Here is a 25,614-nt window from a genome sequence, read left to right as displayed (position 1 = left end):
TTGCCTTTGTAATCCTTCAAAATCCTCTAAAAAAGGACTTAGTTAAGTTCTCCTCTTAACTACCTTGGTAGAGTGTGAAACGATGGGACTCTCACTCACATGGTGGAGGTGAAAAACAAACAAGATCAGAATTCCGATGGTTATAAAAAGGCGAGGAAGGATTCAAGAAGACGCTACTCCAAACTACAAAACTACTCAATAGCTCTAAAGAGGTTCATCATCCTCTGTTCCTCTTTAAACAGCAAGGAAGACAGTATCACAAATAATTCTGGCTTAAGTATCTTACAGTAGTTGTTATAAAAGTCTACAATTTTATGCCAAAGAACCAGAAAACTACAGAATCTACCAACTTGTCCTTCCCCTCATCCCCTCATCTCCACTGCTAATGTCTTTTCAAAGAAATAACAAAAGATCAGACAGAGGAAAAGGTACAAAATGTTAGCGTGAGTGGTGTTTTTCTATCAGGTCAAGCATTTATATACATGAATATCTTTGGATTTTTCAGAGGTGCCTTCTTGCTTTTAGGCTGATTCTGCAAACAAGTCTCTCAAATTACTAGATAATAATATCCATATTAAAATAGAAAACATGTAAAATTGAAATCACTACTAAATATAGATGGAGTATTAGGCGATTCTAATTATTAGAAAAGTCTGATGGTAAATAGCTTATATATTGCTTCTTGCTTCAGAATGCAGTAATTTTAGATGTGAAAGTTACCAATCACTGATGAGAAGTCTGGACTACATTAACATTGAATAAAATATTTATTGTGACTTCTTCCCCTGTGACATAAGATCGTTTATTTTTCCGAGCTCTCCAAACGATACGGTTGCCGAACCTCTTTCAGCTGGTCTCGCCTGAAAATAATAAACAGGAAGGACATTACGAATAAATATCTATAGCTCTAATTAAACCCTTTAATGCTGTCTTATATTAAAAAAAAAAAAAAAACCCATCCTAAGTAAATAAATAAAAAGAAAATGGAAACATCAACCCAGGAAGAAAAGTGATCAATGTTAATAATAATACCTGTGAATCATGATATTTCCATCCTATCATGTAATAGATCTGATATGTGGCAGGCACAGAACCATCCTCATTTCTGTACATTTCTATAAAAACAAATCATGGTTAAAGTCTGAAAAAAATGCAAGTAGGAAAAAAAAAAAAATCTGTTCAAAAAAAGTATGTCCTCCAAAAGACAAATGAATATTAGAATACTCATGGGATTCTGAGAAAGGCTCTTGTGAAAAAGTCCTCAGCACTGAGAAGCTGACAGTAAAGAAGTAGGGCTTTGGGGGAAAAGGATACACAGCCACAGGATCTGTGTTTTGAGAGAAGGACAAGAAGTCTGAAGGTGCCTTAAAAAGGACAACGCGATTTTAGGGGATAAGGATGACAGGGACGGCAGCGAGCCCGCTGGGACAGCGGGCAGCCTCCTTACCTTGGTACACCGCTGCAGCTGCCAGCATCGTGTCTCGGTGCAGGAGGGCTTTTCTATTCCAAGCACAGTTACTCTCACCCATCCCTAAAAACACACTAGAGGTTTGAGATGATTCAGCAAACACCTGAGCAGCTCAATGGCCCAGATTTAATTTTCTCTTGTCCAACGGAATACCCGTCCTCCCATCCCTGACAGTCACGTAAGATAAATAATCTCCTTTTGCTCTCAGATCATAGTTAGTGACCCTCAGGCAAAGCTACATGAAGCTTCTGGGTAGTGAGACAAGTCAAATTTCAGGAGGCAAGCCCCATAAGCACACTTTACTTGGCAGCAGTGGACTATGGTAAGCCAGCTGGGCCAAAGCAAGGCCACAGGCCCTCTACATGAGTCATCAGGAGCTGGCAAGTGTCTTTCTAATGATGCCACGTTTCATGCCCTTTTCAGCGGCTCTTTGAAGAAGGACAGGACATTGGTGCAACACACACTCCTTCTAAGCCATAAATCTAAGTATGAACATGAAATGTGCAAGAGGGTTTGAAGACTCATTGAACTGGGGTCTCCTGCGTTGCAGGTGGATTCTTTTCCAGCTGAGCTACCAAGGAAGCCTGAAGACTCATTAGGTTGTACCAAAACTACAACGTGTTTTCAGATTTTACAACATTTTACTGATCCCAGATTAGGAAACAATTATGTGCATTCTCTTCAGGGGCACTTTTCTTAATGTTTTAAAAAAAGAAATGTTTAGATTTCTTTCCTTCAAATTGATAGCTAAAAGCTAGGATTATGTTATCTTCTTGTTCACTAAAATTTAATGTTATATATTTAATATTTTTAATGCATACAGTTGAATGAAATTACTTTGAAAGACCACATTTTAAAACTAGCTTGCAAAATTAAAAGAATCAAAATTAAAAACCCTTTACATTTATTCTCTATATATTATATGATCAAAAATCAGTTTCTTAGTTTGGTTTTCCTACTTTTAGAAGAGATACCAATAAAATTCCCAATGTCAATGTTCTTTAGTTTTTTAAAAGTAATAATCTCCCAGGTTTCCAATGGCCTTATGAAAAACAATCAACAAATTAGATGGAATGAGTAAATCTGTTTGCTTCCTCCAATCCCAAAAGGTCCTTATTATTCCCTAAAATAATGAAACTCTGATACTAAAAGCAATGTGCCATATCCTGTGAGTAAAACAGTCCCAATTCATTAAGAACAAGAGACATATTATACAAACTAGTATCAAGAGATGAATCACTATGAAGAGGGTGGATCTTATTCTTGCAGTCATGAAGTAGATGACCTTAGATCCATCGCTCTGGGGCCTCAAGGTGGCCAGGCTAGATGATCTCTAAAGGCTTCCAACACTAAAATTTTAACCCAATACACAATCCAATATAAAAAAAATTCTCCCAGATAATGACTACCAACTGCAACAAGAGACCAGAGGCAAACTGGGACTCGTATTGAAAGGATTTATTGCTGATGACAATAAATGGTGCAGTGGTGCTTTCATTTAACTTCCCATTTCCTATGACTTACACAGTAGAGGCAACACCAGTGAAAAACAGGTTTAATTTTTTTTACTGGAAATACTTAATGCACCAGAAATTCTAAATGCCTTCTACATAACTGGTATTGTGCTGTGCTAAGTTGCTTCAGTCATGTCCGACCTCTTTGTGACCCTATGGACTGTAGCCTGCCAGGCTCCTCTGTCCATGGGGATTCTCCAGGCAAGAATACTGGAGTGGGTTGCTCTGCCTACCTCCTGGGAATCTTCCAAACCCAGGGATAGACCCCAGGTCTCTCGCATTGCAGGCGGATTCTTTACTGTCTGAGCCACCAGGGAAGCCCAAGAATACTGGAGTGGGTTGCCATGCCCTCCTCCAGGGATCTTCCTGACCCAGCGATCGAACCCATGTCTCTTACGTCTCCGGCACTGGCAGGTGGGTTCTTGACAACTAGCGCCACCTGGGAAGCGCAAAGAACTGATATATGGATATACTAATTAAGATTATTAGGCACATTGATTTCTGATACAGAAACTCAAAGACACTAATGTGTTACTAACTGTTGCAAGGGACACCTATCCTTCCCTCACATGAGAATCTTCTCCTTTGAGAAGCAGTGTCATGTGACACATGAAGTCTAGACTTTGGGATCATAATTCCAGCTCTGGCCCTTAAATAACCTGAGGCAAAGTCGTTTTAGCTCTATTAAACTCAAGTTTTAACACCTTTATAACACAGCCTGATAGACCACCTTTCCTGGAGACCACCTGGGAAACACATCTGGGGACTTCTGACCAGCTCTGGGCTTTGGGATAACAGAAGGATTTGGGTAACTGTTTAAGACTCTCACAGTGTTTTTAAGGTTAAGTTCAATCGCTTATTTTTAAAAAAGGTCTAATTTATTATGGTTTACTAGGAACAATACTGAGTATTGCCTAAAAAAATAACAACTGAACTTACCTTAAAACTACTGTGAAAGCCTCCAAAACTTCTCATATGTTCCTCAGCTGATACGCAACTTGTTTTGCAAAATTAGGTCAATGTTCTGGACTTTCTTCTGTGAATGAATAATAGCAGCTTAAATGAGAAACATCACTACCATCAAGAAAACAGTGTAACATGATGTAAAATGCCAAAAACCCACGGGACGGTAGCACTGTCTTCCAGTCTGCAGAGCAGCACCCCTGGGAGTCTGCCGAGTGCCCCCTTCTGGCACTCACTCCTTGTCTGCCAAGCGCCCCCTCCGGCACTTGCGCCTCAAACACCCTCCTTCCCCGCCAGCTGCCTCGGGGCTCTCCGGGGGACAGTGGCCGACGTCTCAGGATGTGAGTGAGGCTGCTACCCTGGGCTTAACCCCTGGCTCTAGCACTTACCCAAGCACCACACCTTGGGCCACTCATTCCTCTGTGCCCAGTCTCCTCACGCAAAACAGGAGAGGTGAACCGTGCTAGCCGGCCTCCCCTTCCTCACGAACAGGCCTCATAAACGATGCTGGAGGGTGAGCTTGCTCTCACATCAATCTGACTGTCCCTCCTCCACACGAAGTTCTCCCAACAGACTGCAGGGCTCCCCTGATAAAGTCTAGAAAAGCCTCTGATGGACCCGCCTACATCACTTCCCATCATCCTCCTGTTCTACATATTCGAGCAATGCTGAATTATGATGCAGTTTCCCAGTTAGGAAAGTGGAGGCTGAGTGTCCCCTCTGGAGTCTCCGTGAGTTTACACAGGCCTTTCCCTTGGCCTGGAATGCAAGGCCGGACCCCCAGAGGGGTGCCCACGCCTTCCTTCTTCCAGCATGAACTCACTTCAGCTTAGGTGCTGCCTCTTCTGCAGAAGCATCCCTGATTCCCTAAGCAGACTTAGGGATTTTTCTCTGTGTTTCTGCCTGCACTTTTTAAAAAGAATTATCCCACTTTACAGTTAAAAGCATATGTCTATCTGTGCGTGTCTCTTTCTCCACTAGAGCATACATTCCCTATGATCAGAAACTGTTATTTCCACACTGGCTCAGCTGGCTGTACATGGTAGATGCTCAATAAACAGTAAGTGAATGAATATAAAATCAACCCGTTAATGTTTATATCAATGTTGATAAACATTTTTTACAAGTTATCTTTAGATAATTCCTCTTAATCCTCTTAAGAATAAGAAACATTAAAGTAAAAGACATGATTTGTGTAAAAGGCTTTACAGTAAAGAGAAACACTGGCAAAGCTGCTTACAGGTGAATATTAGGCAACAGTTCCTCAAAATATGACTGACTGAAACCAGCAGGGGGAGGGAAGGCGGGGTTATCAACTGGAAAGGGGCATGAAGCAAACTTCCAGAGGCTGAAAAGGTACTAGTCTGTGGTTTATATAATACTTGAAAATACAAGCAGCTGTACAGTTACAATTAGTGCATTTTACTGAACACCCAGGGTAATGCCTATGCTCTGTGAAGACCCAGACCATCTGGCTGACACCCTCTCCCACTCCCACTGTCAGACATCAGGCTCCCAGGCCCTCCTCTGATTCAGCGAAGGGTTTGGCACCTAGCGCAGCTTCCCTCTGTACCCCAGGTGGTGCCACCACCCTGAAGGACTTCAAGGTTAATAACTGGCAAGCACCAGGGCCTCTAAGGCTTCTGAGGCTCCTTATGACCCGTGGGATTCTCCATCATGCCACCTGCCATCACACCAAGACTTCTGAGGCTCCTTACGACCCGTGGGATCCTCCATCACGCCACCTGCCATCACACCAAGACTTCTGAGGCTCCTTACGACCGGTGGGATCCTCCATCACGCCACCTGCCATCACACCAAGACTTCTGAGGCTCCTTACGACCCGTGGGATCCTCCATCACGCCACCTGCCATCACACCTGTAACGTGTCCTGGACGAGTCGGCACTTATAACTGCTTCCCTTCTCAAATCACCAAACGTCCCATTTTCTGACCATATCCTCCTTCCTTCAAGCGTGTTCATGTATTTCAACTACGATCATCCTCTGACCTCCTCTACTTTCTCCCAGTCCATCAGCTCCTCCTCCCCCTTCTTTTCTAATTACTTCCTTTTTTTTCCAGCTTAGATTTTTGCCCTGTTATCTCAGTTACACTCTAGGAATTCTCCTTTGCCTTTGTCTTCTTGTTACTCTCAATTAGTAAAGCCCCAAGCCAGACTGATATAACTCTGTTTTGTGCCAGGTCCCCAGCTGCCAGCTATCTGACCAACTTCAAATGCATCCTTCAAATTTTATAACTCTCCCTGATCCATTCACCTTCCTATTCTCTACAGTGACTATATCAAATCTCTACTCATTTGCAAACCTCTGACCTTTTGAGTCTCAGTATACGACTTTACACTCTGCTTGAAGGACAGCATCGATCCATCAGATGGGAACCTCCTGCTATCAAACCAAACACCCATGACCACTGCACTGTCTCTCTTCCCTTCCATGTGGGCCTGTCCCCTCTTGTCCAAGGGCAACGCTTCTCCTCTTATCTCATCCCCTTCCACCTTCTCGGGTACCTGACCTGATTAATTGTGCTCTCTCTTCTAGAGTCACTTCTTCTATGGAAGCACTTAGGTTCTTCTAATCAACTGTTCAGTAAATTCAAGTCTTGAGATGAAACATAATAAAAAACTTCAGCCCATCTCCCATTCCTCTCCCCCACTCACACCTGTAGCCGTGCCCTCTCCCCTCTTCTTCATAATCAAGTTTCTTGAGAAGATGGATGCCACACCATCCATAGGTGTCAACCTACTCCCCTTCCCTCCGCCTCTCCCACCAAGCCCATGCCAACAGCAGAGCGCTCCCTGTGGTCACCAAAGCCTCCTCATCCTCCATCAGTGGGCTTTCCTTCAGTCCATATCGTGCTTCTGAGCAGCATTTGACGCTCCCTCTGCTTTGAACTCTTTAGGGTCTCTTAGTCTAGGTAATACGATCCCCTTCTGCTGTTTCTCCTTAGCACCCTGCTAGCCACACATCCTCAGTCTCTGCAGGCTCCTCCTCTTCTTACGCACTCACTGTGCGTTAGGTTCCCAAAGGCTCCGGACCAGGCCACTTTCTCTTCTTGCTCAGGCCGCTGCTTCTCATACCACCCACTGCCAGTGACTCACAATGTTTACCTGAGCCACTTGCCTCCTCCGAGCTACACAGCCACACACGCAACCCCTACCTGATGTCTCACCTCGGGGATTTCAGAAGCACTTCCCACCCAACATGTGCAGGTGTGAATTCAAGAGCTGTCCCTGCTCACACCTGGCTGTCTTCCACTGTTTCTCTATCAGTGAAGGGCACCATCTATCTGGCTGCGAGAGATAGAAACTCAGTGCCAGGCTGGAATGCCTCTCTCCTTATCAGCCCACATGTAATCCATCAGCAGCAACTGTCACGTTTATCTCCTAAACGTCTCCTGAATCCAAACCATTCTCTTCTCACCATCTCTACTGTCACCACCTTAGTCCAAACCACTGTCACCTCTCAGTAAGCTTTACAGCAACGTGTCCCTACTGATTTCTCTGCCAACCCACCTAAAAACTACAAATCTGGCATCATGACCCCTCCCCCATTAAAATATCTCAAGGGGCATTTTAAGAAAAAGACAAACAATCTTAACAAAGGCTACAAGGCCCCCATTTACCTGCCCATTTACTCAGTCCTCTCTTCTTTCCACTCCTGATATTCCGGCCACAATGCCCCTCTTTCGGTTCTCGCCATGTTCTTTCCCACAACTGGGCCTTTGCACACGTTGTGCTTCCTGCTTCGCCAGTGGCCCCACTTCATTTTTGAGGGCACAGCCATCGCTTCCTCAGACAGGACTTCACTGACTCTCCCACACCAGGACCTAGCCCACATAACCTTCTGGCAACCCCCAGTCCTACGGTAAGCCAACTACTTGCTGTCTTGTGCCTGGATCCGAGCTGCCAAGCGCTGCTCGAGAAAGTCACTGAGGTGTCCCACCATCCTCACACGCTCCTTCAAGATAGCCCTGCCGGCCTTTCGTGGGCAGTCACCAAGTTCCCCTACTGCACAGCACCTACCACAAGTCTAATCTAACGTTTATCGTTGTGGCTGCTGCCTCATGTCGGCTGCACCCAGCTTGTATTAAAAACTCCATCCAGACAGTCTACTTTCTCCTTACCCAGTGTATCTCCAGGGCTTGGCCCCAGTGCCTGCACAGTCAGCTCACAAAATACGACTCTCAAAAGGGGCCTAAAAACTCCTTCAAGTGTCTTACCTTGTAAATCTTCCATCAATTCAAACATCCCAGGATAGTTAACTTGAATTTCATCAGTGTCCTATTTAAAAAGAAAGCAGAATCTTCATTTGGCGTTCATTACCAAGGATCTAGATCAGAGAAGAAGTCGCAGAAATTCCCCAGACCGATCTCTCACAGTAAGCAGGAAACTTCTTTGCAATCCTCTTTGAAGGTATTATCTCGCTTACACTTGATTTACAAAGATTTCAAATTGCAGGGTACATGCTTGCCATGTTAACAGTAACCTTCCTATAATGCTATCAACTGCTTCTAATCCTATCCTTGGGATTCACACAAATAAAGTCTGTTCTATACTCTGTAAACTATCCTTTTCTTCCAGTCTTTGAAAAGTCTTCTAGGACACTATAACTTTTTAGGGGGAGGGTTAGGCTTCTAGACAAAATCCTTACACATGCCAACTTCATTTTTCTCTATATAGTCAATATTAATCTCTCTCTCTTTAAGTGTGACACCCAGAGTCAAATAGGGTCATCTCCCAAGATGCGTCCATCCTACTCCCAGTGCTGCAGCAACACCGCATGGACTAGTTTAGGAACAGATACACAGCTGGACAGACACAGTTTATTTCTTGAGTGACCTGGTGAGCAATGTGTCCCGCTCTTTCTCAAGTTCGATACAGGAGTTTGCTGTTGGGACAGTGGCAGAGAGCACTGATGCTCCCTAAATATCCAGGTACTCGTGGACATTTCACAGCCCCACACATGTCTTCTGGCAAAAGAAAAGGGAGGTGGAGGCAGGTAATAAATAGCTAGGGAGCCTTTTCCAGGGCATGTCTGGGGCCGTGACCTTAGGGGACACAAGGCCCAGATGGCACAACTACAGGACGGAGATGAGCTGCCCAGCCAGAATGGCTGGGATTGATAAAAATTGTGTGTTAGCCACTCAGATGTAGGAGTTTTTCTACAATGGAAACTAACCCTGAATATAAAACACTTCCTTTTTTCCCCTGTGATATCAAAATGCTGCACATAAATCAAACTTCGTCATATTGACACTACTTTTGAAGCATCCAGATCTTTTTGTGTTCTGTAGCTTTATCTAATATCTGTCCAGTTTTGGACTTAATGTTGCACAGAATCAAGTACAAAACCCTAAAGAACAGTTATCCAAAATATCCATTTTAATTCCTAAAGAAACGTAAAACAAAATGACCAAATACCATTTTTTTTAAACATTAGAGACACAAAATTACTTAGAAGCAGGAAATTAACATGTACTGTTGATGAGGTATGTCAATTAATACTACCTTATAGACAGTAATTATACATGTCAAAATCTGAAATGCATAGATTCTTTGACTCAGCAATTTGACAGACGTGCAGAGCTTATGTGTAAAAGAAAATTCATGGCAACACTGTTTGAAAGAATATAAAAAACGAACTGAAAACAATCTAAATGTCCATTAACAGAGAAAAGGTTAAATAAAGTGTACCTGTTCAATGAAATACTACATCAAAAGTGAAAGTGAAAGTCGCTCAGTCATGTCTGACTCTTTGCTACCCCATGGACTACACAGTCCGTGGGATTCTCCAGGCCAGAATACTGGAGTGGGGAGCCTTTCCCTTCTCCAGGGGATCTTCCCAACCCAGGGATCGAACCTAGGTCTCCTGCATTGCAGGTGGATTCTTTGCCAGCCGAGCCACAAGGGAAGCCCAAAATACTCAATAGCTGTCAAAAAAAAAAAAAAAAGAACGTGGTAGGTGTTTATTTATAGCCGATCTCCAAGACAAGTTATTGACTCGGGGAAAAAAAGACTACACATATAGAAAAAAGAAAAAGAGTATATATATTGTTGTATATGTATGTTTAAGCAATATAACTGCACTCCAATCTGTGAGGAAGAAAGTCTGAAAGGACATACACGACAGTTGACAAAAGGCATCCATGTGGAGAGGGACAGGGGCAGGGAGGGGAGGTGTCAGAAGGCAGGAGACCGCCGCTCATCTTAGACCTGCGTGTTACTCTCTCTGTCTGGTTTTCTTTTTTTTTTAAACACATGCACGGATTAAGTTTTATGTACACTTTTTGATACGACCATCTCTGGATAGTCCATTTCTTCTATGTATTTTTCTACACTGGGAAACTATTTTTAAAAAGAGATTTTAAGATGAAAAAAAAAAAAGAATTCCTTCTAGGCTGATGCCTACCATTAAACAATACCCTGTGAAAACATTTCAATGAAACCAACTAAAAGCACCATCTCCTTCTCAATCAAAAGAGCACCAAAACAGCCTTGTCAAAGGTCTTATTCAAATCAAGATGAAGGATAATATTCAGTTTTCTCCTAATATACTAGTCTGAAAATGATTCTGAAAGGAGATGAGTTTCACTTAGAATGGCAACTAATTAAAAAAATAATTCATTAAGAGGGTCATATGTGTAAATATATGATATTAATTTAACTTGATTTCACTTTAAAAATAAAAATCCATTGCAATATAAAATATACTAATGTTATATGCAACATAAACCTGCATAATTGATTATATAAAAGCTTTTTTGCATAGGAGTTTTTGAAAATTAGTCAGGATGCAATGTTAAAATAGCACTTTGGAGACAATGTATATGTCTCCAGGAACAAATCTGCATAAATTTATTATTAAATTACCCTCTAATTTTATAAACTATAGAGAAGATCATACACCAATGGGAATCTTTCTGGAACACATAACCCAGTTTACAACTTAGAAAACTGCACGTTGTTAACATAATTCAGCTTTCTTTTGATGACTCAGGATAGAAGTTTCATCTTTTTCCTCACGGGCGACAACCTTTGAGTCCCTAATATTCCTGTTGAGCTGTGTGACCAGGCATGAGCTCCTCACATCGCCCTGAGGGCTGTGTCACCTCCTGTCTAGTGTCTCTCCCCTTCCCTCCCAGCCCCTTCCCAACATCAGAGGCCCTGCTAGTCTGCGCCCGTGGACGAACATGACCAACCATTTTGGTGGGCTGATTTTATGACATGTACTCACACTACACCTCCTTAAAAAGTTATTTTAATTTAACCCTGTCTAACCTGATCTAACCCTGGGCCTCATGAAGGCACATTCTCTCACCTCCGCCTCACACGACACCACTTTCCTTGAGAGCTGGTGGGACAGGCTGTGCTGTGAACACTCCTGAGACCTCCTTCCTCCCCAGCGGGGATGCTCTGTCTCTCGTGGTACACCCAACTCTGGATTTTAAGGGTCTGATGGACAAGCAGGTCTTAGAAAATAGCCTCCCTGCTAACTGAGGTACTTTTCTTTTTGAGTTATTTATTTAGGTAACAAATAACTATAAATTTTACATTCCTACCTTGTGTCAATCAAGATAAAAAGAGAGAGAGATTATTTCCAGTGTGATTAATGGGTTACTCGATTCTCTTGATAGTTACCACAGTCAGAGTATTAAAGCCAGCTCTCCCCAGCAGATGTCCTAAGTCGTTGACAGCAGTGAAAGGGGAGACGTGTGGAGAAAAGCCCCCTTCCCTCTCTGTTTCCGCTAACTGTAAGGAACACCGGAGTTCAAAGAGCGTGTCACCTCCAAACATTGCACCAATGAACACGCCATCTGGTTTTAAAACATAATGAATCTGTAATAAATACAAACAACAACACGATTCAAAATTTCAGACACAAAACTGTTAAAAGAATAAATACATGGAATCTAGATCAGTATTTCATGATTACCATTCTTATTCTGTCAAGTTAAAAACCAGATAATTTAATAAATAATACTTAAGACAACCAACTATCAGAAAGGCTCTGCAGGATATTATTGTAAAGACAGATAAACATTTACTGATAGTGTTAATATCTATAAGATATGTTACATGCTTTCAAATTTTTTAATCATAGACAAAACTTACTTTTTCAATCAGTAAAATATTGAAAGAACAAGATTTTTGATGTGGCAGGTTACAGAAATCGCTGTCCTCCCTGTATCTGTGCCCTTAGACATGTCACTTTGTAACAGCCCCACTGGGAGAATCTGGACCGGCCCCACGACTTGCTCTGGCCCAAAGAATGCAGAGCGAGTGACATATGGCAGTGCCAAGCCGAGGGCTCGATGGCCTTGCTGCTTCCGCCTGCTCTCTAGGAGCCCCGTGTACGGGCCACGCTGTGAACAAGCCTGAGCCGGTCTGCTGAAGGATGACAGGAAGAGACGTGGGGATCAGCCAGGAGTCCAGCTGCAGCCATCTGACAGCTCTGGGGCAAGCCACCCCCAGGTCAGACATGTGGGTGAACCAAGCCAGACCCAGAAGAATCTCCTAAGTCCGGCCCAAATCCCTAACTCACAAAATCGTGACTTACTTTTTTAAAGCACAAAGTTGAGGTGGCTTATTAAGCAGAAAAAGCTAATTTATAGGGAAGCCATGATGACTCACAACTAAAATGTCTAGTAACATTTTAGTTAAATATTAGCATATCAATTAATTTAGTTACACACAGAATCAAGGAGAAGTAACCAACTTATTTTTCAGCTGTAAAACAAAAACCATTTTTAACTGGTAACTTAAATCAGTAGTGACGATCAATTCCAGAATCATAAATGTTTTACTCAATGACTCTGGGAACTACATCTGTAACTAGTTTGACTCTACTTTCATATAGAGCAAGGTGAACTCCGAAGTAAATCCAAACCCACATCACGGTAGGCTACTCTAATTCAAGTACACATCTTGAATGCATATTTAAAATATTATGAAGCAACTTTATATAAAACAGTATATATGCAAACTGACTGTAAAAATATTTTTCCTTCAGTCCCTTCAGTGTTACTTCCTTCTCTTGACACCAAACTCTCATAGAACTAAACTACCTAAAATTATCAGTTTGTTTCTACCTCAGAGGTCTTATCAGTTCCCGTGGACTTCACAAGAAAGACTTCCCAATCTCTACCTTGAGCCTGGACAGCTTCCCAGGATTCTATATTTATCTTTTGGCTGCTGGTGCCATAGACATTTGTCTCTTGGCAAACGTAACCCCCATCCTTCCCCACGGCATCCAACATACACAGAACACATATTCTCAAACCAACTCCCCTTTCCAACTGCTATATTTCTGTTAATCACCATCTTCTAGTCCCTTTATCTGATCATTACCATTCTTTCCCCTACTCTTACTAATTATCTCCAGTCACCTAGACTCAAAACTTGAAGGCAAGCTTTCACTTCTGACTCTCTTCAATCTTCAGCGCTAACCAGCCGCCAGACTGTTGACTCTTACTTTGCAGAGTCCTGAAGACCTCTCTCTTCCTTTTATCTCCACAGTCCATGGGGTCACAGAGAGTCAGGCACGACTGAGCAACTGAACAACTGCCACCTAGGTTCAGTTTATTTCATGCCTGGACCACGGACACAGTCTCTCTTCAACTTAACTGACTTTCCGCATCAGTTTTCTATTTAGCAAGATGGAGCTGTCTTGCAGAGTTATTTCACACATACATAAAACAGAGCAGAGTGGCTGGCAAACAGTACATGCGTAAGATACGGTAGTTATTCTCCTGCCTAGCAGCTTTTTAATCATGTCACTTTCCTCTTCAAAATGCGCTAGTGCCTCTGGACCGCATAAAGAATAAACTCCCAATTGCTTACCCTGTCACTGAGTCCTCTAAAGTTGGTCCCGATATCCCTCATCTACACCTGGCACTATACTCTCCTCCCCCAGGCTTCCTCTCTGTCCTTTTGGGCTTCCCAGTCGCTCACACTTCCCATCTATCCCAGGATCCAGCCTTCCTGGAACGCATGCCCACTCCAAATACGACCTGTCCTTTGAGGCCCTGTTCAAGAAATTTCTTCCTCTTGAAGCTTTCCTAGGCCACTCCAAGCCACAGTGATCTCCTTCTCTCCTCTGAACATAATGCTTTTACTCACCCCTTCCTTACCTGTTTGCTGATAAATATCAACCAACAAACATTTATCAGCACTGTCTTAGTATAAAGCATGGGCGAAGTACAAATGGGTTCCTACCCAGAAAAAATTTATAGACAATTAAGGAAGAAAAGAAAGCCACACATAAAATTTCTCACGATAGCAATACTATTTTGAATAAGTTTTAAATATTTACGAAAACTTTAGTAACATCTCCATAATTATATTTATAGGATTCTCTGGGAGCGGGGAGTCACTCATATACTTCCTAATACGGCAAAGGGTACCAAGTGTGTCCAGCCCACAGAAGATAATATATTTTTTATTTGCTTCCATTTCCAATTGTCAAAAATGTGAAACAGAAACCATCTATCAGTTTCTGTGTAAAAACAGGCACATCTATAATTTGCTAACGATAAACAAAACAACACAAGCTATTAGAAACAGCACTAAGTGTCTTACCTGTTCAAGTGCTCTAGGAAGGTCATTCACCCAGTGCAAACTAAAATACGAAAACACATATCTGTTTTAGCTTAATCTGTATAATTAATTAGTACAAGAATCACTAATATAGCAAGCCACAGACAAGGTGTAAGTGTGGGTGTTTGAAAGCGCACATCAAAATTCACTGCTTGTTGGGACTTCCCTGGTAGTCCAGTGGTTAGGGCTCTATGCTTCCAATGCAGGGAGCCTGGGTTCAATCTCTGGTCAGGGAACTAAGAGCCTGAATGCAGTGGCAAAAAAATAAATTCCTTAAGGAAAAAAATTCACTGTTTTCATATAAGTTTTAAAATAAAAGTATTAGGGGATAACCTTCCTTTTGTCACAGGAGAAACCTTTAATATTACCTTATAACTTTAGAGCATAACATACCTATTTTGGGGGCTTCCCAGGTGGCACTAGTGGTAAAGAGCCCACCTGCCAATGCAGAAGAGATGTGGGTTCGATCCCTGAGTCAGAAGAACTGAAGGAGGGCATGGCAGCCCACTCCAGTATTCTTGCCTGGAGAATCCCATGGACAGAGGAGCCTGGTGGGCTACCGTCCGTGGGGTCCCACAGAGTCAGACATGACTGAAGCGACTTGGCATACACACATGCATACTATTTTTAACATACTATTTTTTTAAAGTACAAATGGATTACCAACCTTAAACTGCTAACCACCAGGTCAAACGTATTTTCTCTGAAGGGAAGAAATTCTTCATCAGCTAAAACACTGACAGTAGGAATTTCTGTTTCTAAGGCATTTTTCTAAAGGTTAAAAATAAAAGTTCAAAAACACATTTATATAACACCTTAATTATTAACACAATCATTGTTTGCTAAACATAAGTCATGTTGTATTTACTTGACAGTGTCTAGTTCTTAAAAATTAAAAAAGCAGCCAAAGAGAAAGCACTAAAAAAGTATATCTTAAATGACACCTAAGACTGGCCAGAAAAAATGGCTAGCTGGTTGGAAAAACAAACGGGATAACCACATCACACCAAACCAAACCTCAGAAAGCTGAGAGTCTCAGTGGAATAATCAAAGCCAAAAAACGTACTAGGAAAATATGGGTGCACGCTTTAGACTCTTAGATGAAAACGCCAAAGTAAGTATGACTCAAAAACCAGAAACTACAAAAGGAAAGATCGATACACTTAACATAAACTGATCAAAACTTCTAAAAAGCAATAAACAATGTAAACAACATGAGAAAATTTACAAAATACATGAAGAAAAATTAATATCCCTAGAAGACACGTTCTTACAAACCACCCAGAATAAGAACAGCCAATAGAGAGAGGACCAAGAGACAGGCACGTCACAAAATTACTGACAAAAGTCACAGATGAAAAAGTACTCACAGCCAAAAGGTATCAACAGCTACCTGGTTGCTCTAGCAATCGGAGAAATGCAAATAAAAAGGACGAAACTCTACTTCCCGCCTATTGACTGACAGAGACAAAGTAACTGGCCTACTGCCGCCAGCGAGGAGGAGGGAGAGGGCTTTCATCTAATACTGCTGTTCAGTCTTCACAGGGCAGTCCAGAGACGGATGTTAAAAACTGCAAGGTGAACATCAATGAATCCACATACTCCACTCTTGGGAGTGGAGTAAATGTAACTGTCAAGTAAATATTCCCAGGGAGAAAAATAAATCAAACACAGAGAGTTGCTTTATACGAAGATGCTCACCGCAGTGTTGGTTATTGAAAAGCTAGAAATTTAGTAAATAAAGCATGGAATATTTCCACACTGAATACTACATGTGTGTGTGCATCCATCACTCACTGATACCAAAGAATGGATGTCAGCATAATACTGCTTGTACAAAGCTGTGATGGGGAGACAGCTATACGTCTACAAAGACACAGATGAAAATGTCACCAGCAGTTGCCTCTGAGTGGTGGGATTAATGGTGATTCTTCCTTTCCCTTTAGATTTCCCCTACTGTTTATTTCTTCTTTATTTTTTGAAGGAAATAATAATAAAAAGTACAGAACTAAAAACTAAACCAGGAGGTCAGAAATTAATAGCACTGAAAAGCTACCTACCAAAGCATTTTCTGCAATGTCTGTTTGGAAAAACTTTCCAACAGTTTCCTGCAATGCAATAAAGTTGATCAGAATCCAGGAACAAAACAAAACAACTGCTGAAACTGCTGAAGGAAAAAGTGATAATCTGATTAATTTTCAGCTCTGTAAGGGTGTTTTTCCGCATATAATTAGTATGGTACACAAACACCTTTAATAACACATATTATGTTACACAGAATTAAATGTATGCAGCCAACCGTATATGTAATATATTTACCAGTATTTAATAAAATAGAGAACATAGGTGTGAATAATCAGCATCTTCAGTTTACTCCACTGGGCTAAGGTCTTATGTGTTAACTTTTCCATAATAAGCTAAAAGCTAGTCCTCATTCCTGTGACACATTAGATCTGGAATGGTTTTCCTGCCTTTAGTTGTTATTCAAAGAGATTGCAAAGAGTAAAGAAAGACCTAACAAACACAGATGCGTGGGAGGGCCTCAGTGGTTTCACTCTCCCCTCTGTTTCACGCATCCTTTCTTCCTTCCCAAAGCAAAGGGCATCATGATACTTCTTGCCCAGATGGCCACTTTCCACCATGCCCTCTCTTCTCCAGGAGCCTGCTCTTCCGTCCACTACCTCTCCAATCTTCAGTCTCTATCTTCTGCTGCTTCTTCCTTCACCTTACAACAGGAATAAGCTTCCCAATCTTGCAAACTCCTTTCCTCTACCCACCTTACGGCTGTCTTGTCTGTAATCCACAGCACTCCTTCTCGCCGAGTTCCCCTCGATTCTTAGTGCTCTATGTCCACCCTCACTGCTCTACTCACATGCTTTATAAAAATCACTCATAACCGACTCATCAGCTGCAGCCGTCTGTTCCCCCTAATCTCGGTCCTATGTCACTTGACCTCTTAGAAGCTCGGTGCTGATGACGGGCTCCTAGAAACCTCCTCAGTACTGTTCTGCCCTGCTTTCCCTTCTCTGTGAGAAACCCCAGTCCTCTCTCCTTCACCCTAACCGCTTTGTGAAGAAGGTGCCTGCCCACAACATCGAAAGGCTACCTTACCTCCACACCCTACCACTCTCTGGAAGCTGCTGCTGACCACAGGGCAACTGGTATGCGGTACGTGTTTAACTACGGCCCTCAAAAAACAAAAAAGTGCCCTGAGCTGCAGGGTCTGATGATTTCCACAGTGTAACTACCCCAACAGTGGTGGGTTTCATGCAAGCAACACAGTGCTGTCCAGTGGAGCACTGGGAAGAGAGGTGCACAACCGTCCCTCTCGAAAGCCAGCTCCAGCACATCAGTGCGAGGGGTGAACACTAGGTGGGTCAGATCATCTCTCCTCATCTCTCACTTGAAAATTTCAACTAAGAGACTGGGAGATGGGGCGGCTGCTCCCAGGCTTGGAGGAGCATGTAGACTTCAGGGGAAGGCTGGCGAATGTGTAACAACTGGCTTTTGGTGGGCCCTGCTTTGTAACATTTGCCAACTTCCATAATGTACAACTCCCGCCATGGCTGAGTTTAAGCTGTTGAAACAACGTCACTAACACAGAGCTGGGAAAAGATGCTATCAGCCAGTGCTCATGAGTCAGGAGGAGGCAGCTGCAGCACACTTGGAGTCCGGTTCTCACATGCACATCTCATGCTCTGACTGAAGAACACCAGGGTCAGCCCTGGGGTTGGGGGGCAGGCAGAGGGAGAAGCCAGCCGTGTAGTATGTGAGCAGGACTTCCATTCTGATGTGTCAGAGTCCCCACCCTCGGGAGGCCTGGCTGCGCTTCCAGATCCTTGAGTAGTGTAAGAGCCTCTAAGCAATGAATGTCCTAGTGTTTGAACTGGCTCAGGGGATTTCGTCTTACAATCCACTGTCTTATTTAGACACTTGCCATCTTACTTACTGGGCATCCCAGGTGGCGCTAGTGGTAAAGAATTCGACTGCTAATGCAGGAGATATAAGAGATGTGGGTTCGATCCCTGGGTCGGGAAGATCCCCTGGAGGTGGACATGGCAACCCACCCCAGTATTCCTGCCTGGAGAGTCTCATGGACAGAGAAGTCTGGCGGGCTACAGTCCGTAAGGTCGTAAAGAGTCAGACGCCCTGAGGCAACATAGTGTGCATGCCTATCTTACTTTCTTCCAATACAAGTGTGGAAGATTCCTTTCTATACACTGGCCCCGAGAGCTTACCTATCACCAAGGTCTGTAGATTCTACCAGGTCTCCTGTACACCCCTGCCTTTATATCCTGCTGTCTCCACACTGGCAGCTGGCCTTTCTCTCTCATGCCTACACTTGCCTTTGACACAGCCCTCTAACTGGTCTGTTTCTCTACACTCTGTCTTCTTCAATCCCTCCTACACACCATCCCCAAACTAACCTTCCTTAAGCATCACTGATCCTACAGCTTGCCACTTCTGCCTTCCCTCCAGCCATGCCTTACATTCCAATCGCTATGAGCACCAATCCAGAGTCTATCAAATCTCAGGTCAGATGCTATGCCTTTCAGAAGTCTCTGGTCATATGAACTCCACTGATTTTCCTTTCCCTTAACTACTGTTGCAGTTTAATGATTGTATCAATTCCATGGCATTTATTATTATCAATGACAGTGTTTTCAGAGACTTATCACATACCCCTCCCCATCTTGGCACAAGTGTACACTTTTTCGTTAAGTAGATTTGATATAGAAATCCCACTTTGATCTGTGTCCAGCATAGTGTTTATTTAGAGAGGCTAAAACAATTAATGAATATTTTTTGGTCTGAATTACAAAATGAAAAATAAAATTGTATGTATACACATTAATAAAGACTATTTATACTTAATCACACACAAAAGTTTCTAACCAAATGATAAAGTGAATACTTTCCATAGATTTAAAAAAAAAGCTTAATCACATGTCCCAAATGAATGTCAATGTGATTTTAACTGTGATTTATAAAAAATATTTGAACAAAGTGGAAATAACACACAATGTATCGTATATAGACTTAGAGAAACTACCAGTGGGAACGCTGTATAAAATGGATTCAAAGAAAAAATCATTTAAGAAAAAACACAGGAGTAGACATAAAACCTTTGGTTCTATCACTTAAATAATAACAAATGAGCACTTCTGATGTCATCAAAATCTAAATATGATACAGACTGAATTAAGAAACTTTTTCTTCAAAATTGGCCAATTTTATTTCTCTAAGTTAAGTCATTCAATAAATATACCTTATTCAAGTGTTCTGCTATATAACCTCGTCCACAACCAACATCCAAAGCAAGACGGAAATCTCTGAAAAACAGACACAGAAGTTATGCTTTGTCTATAATAATACAGCCCCCATAAAGTAATTATTAAAAACAAATTTTTCTTAAGAAAAAAGATTCTCATGAATACAACTTTCAAACAAGTCCTATCATCTGCCTGCTCCCTCACATCACCAGATGTCTCCATCAGAGAACACACTGGGCATGGCAAGGCTGTTCGGCCAAGCCACTCCCAGGGCCTCCCAACCAATGGCTTTCCACAAGGCTGCTCCATGACATGGATCTGAAGAACTGATTTAGTGCAGGTACTTAAACAGATGGGGAAACAATGGAAACAGTGACACTTTATTTTCTTGGGCTCCAAAATCACTGAAGGTGGTGACTGCAGCCATGAAATTAAAAGATGCTTCCTCCTTGGAAGAAAAGCTATGACCAATCTAGACAGCATATTAAAAAGCAGAGACATTACTTTGGCAACAAAGGTCCGTCTGGTCAAAGATATGGTTTTTCCAGTGGTCATATATGGATGTGAGAGTTGGACCATAAAGAAGGCTGAATGCTGAAGAACTGATGCTTTTGAGCTGTGGTGTTGGAGAAAGACTCTTGAGAGTCCCTTGGACTGCAAAAAGATAAAACCAGTCAATCCTAAAGGAAATCAATCCTGAATATTCATTAGAAGGACTGATGCTGAAGCTGAAGCTCCAATACTTTGGCCACCTGATATGAAGAGCTGACTCACTGGAAAAGACCCAGATGCTGGGAAAACCTGAAGGTGGGAGGAGAAGGGAACAACAGAGGATGAGATGGTTGGATGGCATCACTGACTCAATGGACATGAGTTTGAGTAAGCTCCGGGAGATGATGAAGAGAGGGAAGCTTGGCGTGCTGCAGTCCATGGGGTTGCAAAGAGTCAGACATGACTGAGTGACTGAACAATTTTAATCTGATAATATACTCAGACAAAGAATGAAGAGAAGTTAATGTAATTAACATGAAAATATGTGGCATACCTATCAGGAACTTACTACTTATCCCTATTTCTCAAATTTGTTGTGGCAGCAGATAACTTAGAAATTACTATGTGAAATACTATGAAATATAACATGATAAACTAAAACCCAAATAAGCCATCAACTAAATAACAGCTTTTACTGAAATCTTATCAGGTTCAAATCACTGGGCTAAGTGTACAGTTAAGTATGTCAATCCAAGGTCATTCAGCTAATAAGCAGCAGTCAGACTTGAATTCAGTCAGAAAGAATCCTGACCAGAAGAACTCTTTATCCACTATGCTATGCTGTCTCCTCCAAACGTATCATCTCATACTAAATCACTTTACACATCCAATTGTGGATCACAGGTTTATGAAAAATTTGTGACAATTTTTAAAGAAACTTCATGCACTAGTAAATTTTTTCCTATTGGAACTGAGAGTCCCTTTGTAATTTTTGTTAAAAACCTAGACACAAATATAGAACACCAGTACACAGCTGGAGAACCACTGGGGAGAGAACGTCTAGTATACCTAATGCCCTGTGTCTTGACTGTGAACACAGGCAGTGTGGCCTGGGAAAGCATACAGCCTTTGCAATCACAAAGACATGAGTTAGAATTCTAGGCTTGCAATTTACTAGCTCTGTGAACACAGACAAGAGATTTAATCTTGCTGGGTCTCAGTTTTCCCATCTATAAAATGGGTTGGTATGAGAATTTTATCCAGCATGTAAAGTATTTAGCACAGTACAAACGTTCAACAATAGTTAGGAGTTATTAATATTATTACCATGGATTCTAACAGTATTAAGTGAGCCTCAGATAGCACAAATAAGACATCTAATAATCTGTTGTGTTAGTTTTAAAATATAAACATAAGATCAGTATTGACAATTCTTGCTAATAATAGAAGATCAGTGTAAGACATTTTAGATTGGTATTTTTAATAATTTAATTCCAAAGAGTTAACTTATCTTAAGACATGCTTTTTTAGCTGCAATCACAGTTTTCTCCACAGACTTGTGTTTTGCTGAGTATACTACTACTACTACTACTAAGTCGCTTCAGTCGTGTCCGACTCTGTGCGACCCCAAAGACGGCAGCCCATCAGGCTCCCCCGTCCCTGGGATTCTCCAGGCAAGAACACTGGAGTGGGTTGCCATTTCCTTCTCCAATGCATGAAAGTGAAAAGTGAAAGGGAAGTCGCTCAGTCGTATCTGACTCTTAGTGACCCCATGGACTGCAGCCTACCAAGCTCCTCCGTCCATGGGATTTTCCAGGCAAGAGTACTGGAGTGGGGAGCCATTGCCTTCTCTGTTGCTGAGTATAATGACATAGAAAGATTACAAAATTCAATCTGATTTGGAAAATTTAATGTTTCATTTATTAAATCGCAAATGATCTAAAATCCAGGCGAATGAATGACTATATCACAAAGAATTAGCTACTTTTCAGATTTTTAAAATAATGAAACTAATGAAGTAGATGAAACGAAGGTGGCTTTTGCAACAATGAAGAATTTTCTTTAATTTTATGAAACTGATTCACCTCATGACTCTTTCAAGTAGCCAGGATATATCTAAAATATAATTTTAGAGTTTATGATTTTACAAAATTTCCCTTTTTTAACATAGACAAATGTAATAAATTCATCCCATATTGGTCTAATTTAATGGATGTCTTTTACACAGAAGAGCACAAAAAGTGATTTGCTAATATCACAGAGCAATTCTATAGCAAAGCCATTATTTAACTGGGGTTCCTGATACCTGTGAAAGTGAAAGCACTTAACTTTTTAAGTCTCCAAAAGTTGTGTTGAAAGTGAAAGTGTTAGTCGCTTAGTCATGTCAGACTCTTTATGACCCCATGGACTGCAACCCGCCAGGCTCTCCTGCCCATGGGATTCTCCTGGCAAGAATACTGGAGTGGGTTGCCATGCCCTTCTCCGGGGGATCTTCCCAACCCAGGGATCCAACCCCGGTCTCCCACATTGTAGGCAGATTCTTTACCATTTGAGCCACCAGGGAAATTGATTGTATTTTATTATGACAGTCATCACTTACCTGGCTATGTCATACACTCGATCTGCAATCCGACTTCCAACCTGACAGATTACAAAAGGTAATGATGTACAAAAGTAAAGATGAGTATGTTTAACAGAGAAATAACACTTTTCCCAGTAATCAATAATCCATAGGTTACTTATATTGAGTTCCCTTTATCCCTTTTTCAATTTGACCTCAGCAACTTTTAAAATTCTGAATAGGAACATTGGAAATAAAAATAACCAAGGAAACACATTGAGTTCCCTTTATCCCTTTTTCAATTTGACCTCAGCAACTTTTAAAATTCTGAATAGGAACATTGGAAATAAAAATAACCAAGGAAACACATTGAGTTAATTACCTCAGAAGTCAATTTAAGGAAAGAAGACTAAATTCTGTATATCTATGACTTTATATTTCATGTGCTGCAAGAGTGCAAAGACAAAAAGCAACAGGATACCCTAATTTAAAAAAAAGAGCAACAGAAACATAACAAGCATATCATCCACAGATATTGGTGTGAGGTATGTGAAAGTGAAAAATTAGTTAGCTGGGGATTATTACAGATCAATGTATAAGTGATCGTTTAATAAAAACTAATTATTTGTTAACTATTAACAAATTTTGTGGCACTCCTAAATGAATAAATAACTTTTCTGAGCAACATCTGCAAATTAGAAGTCAGCCACATTTAAAGAAACCTCCTCAATCCCAATCCAATTTAAAAGAGGTCATAAGGCAGGTGCCTCCTTTTGCTCTGCTAGCTTCATGCAGCAGGAATAAAGATGTAGGAGACTAACATTCCCCACATTCCACTCATTCCCTGGTAAACATCACACAGTTTCTACTGGGACTTGAAAGTTCAGAACAGAATATATGTGTATTTTCTTTGGGAGGTGAGGTGGGGAGGAAGAGTAAGGGAGAAGGGACAGCAGAAGTCTTTTCCCAGAGGAGTCCACTCTGTGCATCGTTACTGATATCAATACCTTTTGTTTATTATTTTAAAAGACTCTCGTATACTTTATCTCATTTATTCTAGTCCTAAACAATGGTGAGGCCTCAGTCAAGTTGTAATCCAGGTGCCTTTCCTGGAAGAGAGTGTCTGGAAACTCACATCTTCTAAATATTTATATGTGTCACAGAGTCAGTCATCTGATCTGGCCAGGACCTGCACAAAGTTCTGCCCAGAGTAGGAGCTCAGTAAGTGTTGGCTGCAATCATCACACTTGATTTCAATTTTGGTCTATGCCTGAACAAGCACTTACACAGGCCTGAGCTCTGTGCTGCCTGTTCAGAGAGTAGAAACTGGCTCAAGTCCCTAGTCCACCTGGGTAAAGAGGAAGAGGTCTCTCAAAACAGCACAGATAAATCAGAGATCTTAATTCATCTTAATGAATCTTCCTAAAAGATGAATCAGATCCCATCACTTTACTGCTGAAAACCATTCAACAGCCTCCCATTCTTCTAGACTCTAGAGCCATTTGGCCAGTAGAAAAACAATCAGAGCCACATGAGCAACTTAAAGATTTTCTAGTGAAAGTGTTGAAAGTGTTAGTCACTTAAGTTGTATCTGACTCTTTGTGACCCCATGGACTGTAGCTCACCAGGCTCCTCTGTCCATGGATTTCTCCAGGCAGGTGGATTGCTATGCCCTTCTCCAAAGATTTTCTAGTAGCCATTTTAAAAAGAGTAAAGAAGTTGATTTTCACCCAAAATATCAAAATAGAGTTTCAACGTGTAATTAATATAAAAATATATTAAGGAAATATTTTACATCCTTTTTCCATATTAATTCACTGAAACCCACTGTATTTTACACTTACTGCACATCTCAAAGGGACATTTCAAGTGCTCAAAAGCTGCATGTGGCCAGAAATTACCACATAGAATGTACAGCTGAGATAGAGAAGAAAATCCAAAGTTCTTACCCATTAAGGCCCTCCTGACCTAGGCACTCTCTTGCCTCCCACTGGAGCTTTCCTGGAGGCCTTGACAAGGCCATTTTGACTTCAGGGCCTCTGGGTTCGTCTTCCCCTTTACCTGCAAAACTTCGCCCCGACATCCCCCAGATCCCAGCTTGATTAATTTCTTGCCTCGTCGTCTGCCCCCGACCACGCAGTCACTTTACTACTTCACTTCACTATCTGGCCTTACTTCATTAGCTGAAATTACCTTTTCGGTTCACTGTCTCGTCTCTCACAAGAATGAAATCTCTTGAGGGCAGCGGTCTTGCTTTGCCCCAGGTACACCTATAACTCAAGTATTAATGCTATCCGCCTAGGACATGAATGAATGAATGAATCGCACCTTGCAACCACCGGCGCCCGGCCCCTGCGCGATTACAGCAGAGGCCCAGACAGGCAGGGCTGCCTCTCAAGGTCACACGGCGAGGTGGGGGCGTTCGGGCCCTGGCCGGAGATCCGACACCCGAAGCCACCCTCCGCGCCGTCTCGCAGACTCACCTCCTCCTTCAAGTAGTCGAACTTCATCGGCTCCGGCTGCCGGGCCGCCCAGTTCTTTTGCTTTCTCTTCAAATCCCGATCGAAGATGTTGAAGGCTTTGGGCGAGGCACCACTTGGGGAAGAGGCGCCAGAGGCCACCGTCCTGAGGCCGAGGTTCTTCACGGGGACCCCGGCCGCCGGCAGCCGCCGCCACGAGAACCGAAGCGGGGTGAGCAGAGGCATCTCCAGCGCATACACCCCTAGCCGG

At 42.0% G+C, this 25,614-nt stretch overlaps 1 protein-coding gene across 6 annotated transcripts; it reads right to left on the bottom strand.

Moving 5' to 3' along the window:
• Positions 1–752: 752 nt before the first annotated feature.
• NDUFAF5 (NADH:ubiquinone oxidoreductase complex assembly factor 5) lies at positions 753–25,590 on the bottom strand. 6 transcript variants are annotated; one of them, XM_055543437.1, is made up of 11 exons: positions 25,368–25,590; positions 22,924–22,964; positions 19,829–19,892; positions 16,620–16,667; positions 15,227–15,330; positions 14,542–14,581; positions 11,602–11,799; positions 8,184–8,244; positions 1,448–1,531; positions 1,033–1,115; positions 753–860 (listed from the first exon to the last, which is right to left on the bottom strand). In XM_055543437.1, the coding sequence occupies exons 1-11, from the start codon at positions 25,587–25,589 to the stop codon at positions 768–770; spliced, it is 1,038 nt and encodes a 345-aa protein (XP_055399412.1). In that variant the 5' UTR covers position 25,590; the 3' UTR covers positions 753–767. The 6 variants fall into 6 exon arrangements, 3 of the variants coding, with proteins under 3 accessions (XP_055399412.1, XP_055399413.1, XP_055399414.1); XR_008701325.1 differs by lacking the exon at positions 753–860 and adding an exon at positions 3,922–4,018 and having other exon boundaries at positions 1,063–1,115; XR_008701327.1 differs by lacking the exon at positions 753–860 and adding an exon at positions 3,922–4,015 and having other exon boundaries at positions 1,063–1,115.
• Between the last annotated feature and the right edge of the window lie 24 nt (positions 25,591–25,614).

The sequence above is a fragment of the Bubalus kerabau genome, chromosome 13 (assembly GCF_029407905.1).
Source record: "Bubalus kerabau isolate K-KA32 ecotype Philippines breed swamp buffalo chromosome 13, PCC_UOA_SB_1v2, whole genome shotgun sequence".
NCBI classification, from domain to species: Eukaryota; Metazoa; Chordata; class Mammalia; order Artiodactyla; family Bovidae; genus Bubalus; species Bubalus kerabau.
Note: the sequence above shows the minus strand (reverse complement) of the source record. Positions and strands in the feature narration are given on the sequence as shown.

What these genes read in the sequence shown, in the direction of transcription:
- NDUFAF5 (XM_055543437.1), bottom strand. Translation starts at nt 25,589, where the DNA reads ATGCCTCTGCTCACCCCGCTTCGGTTCTCGTGGCGGCGGCTGCCGGCG. An exon ending in CTGGTGGTTAGCAGTTTAAG is followed by an intron (nt 14,582 to 15,226) that starts GTTGGTAATCCA and finishes TTCGTATTTTAG; the next exon opens with TTTGCACTGGGTGAATGACC. An exon ending in GCTTTAATACTCTGACTGTG is followed by an intron (nt 8,245 to 11,601) that starts GTAACTATCAAG and finishes CTTTTTAAATAG; the next exon opens with GACACTGATGAAATTCAAGT.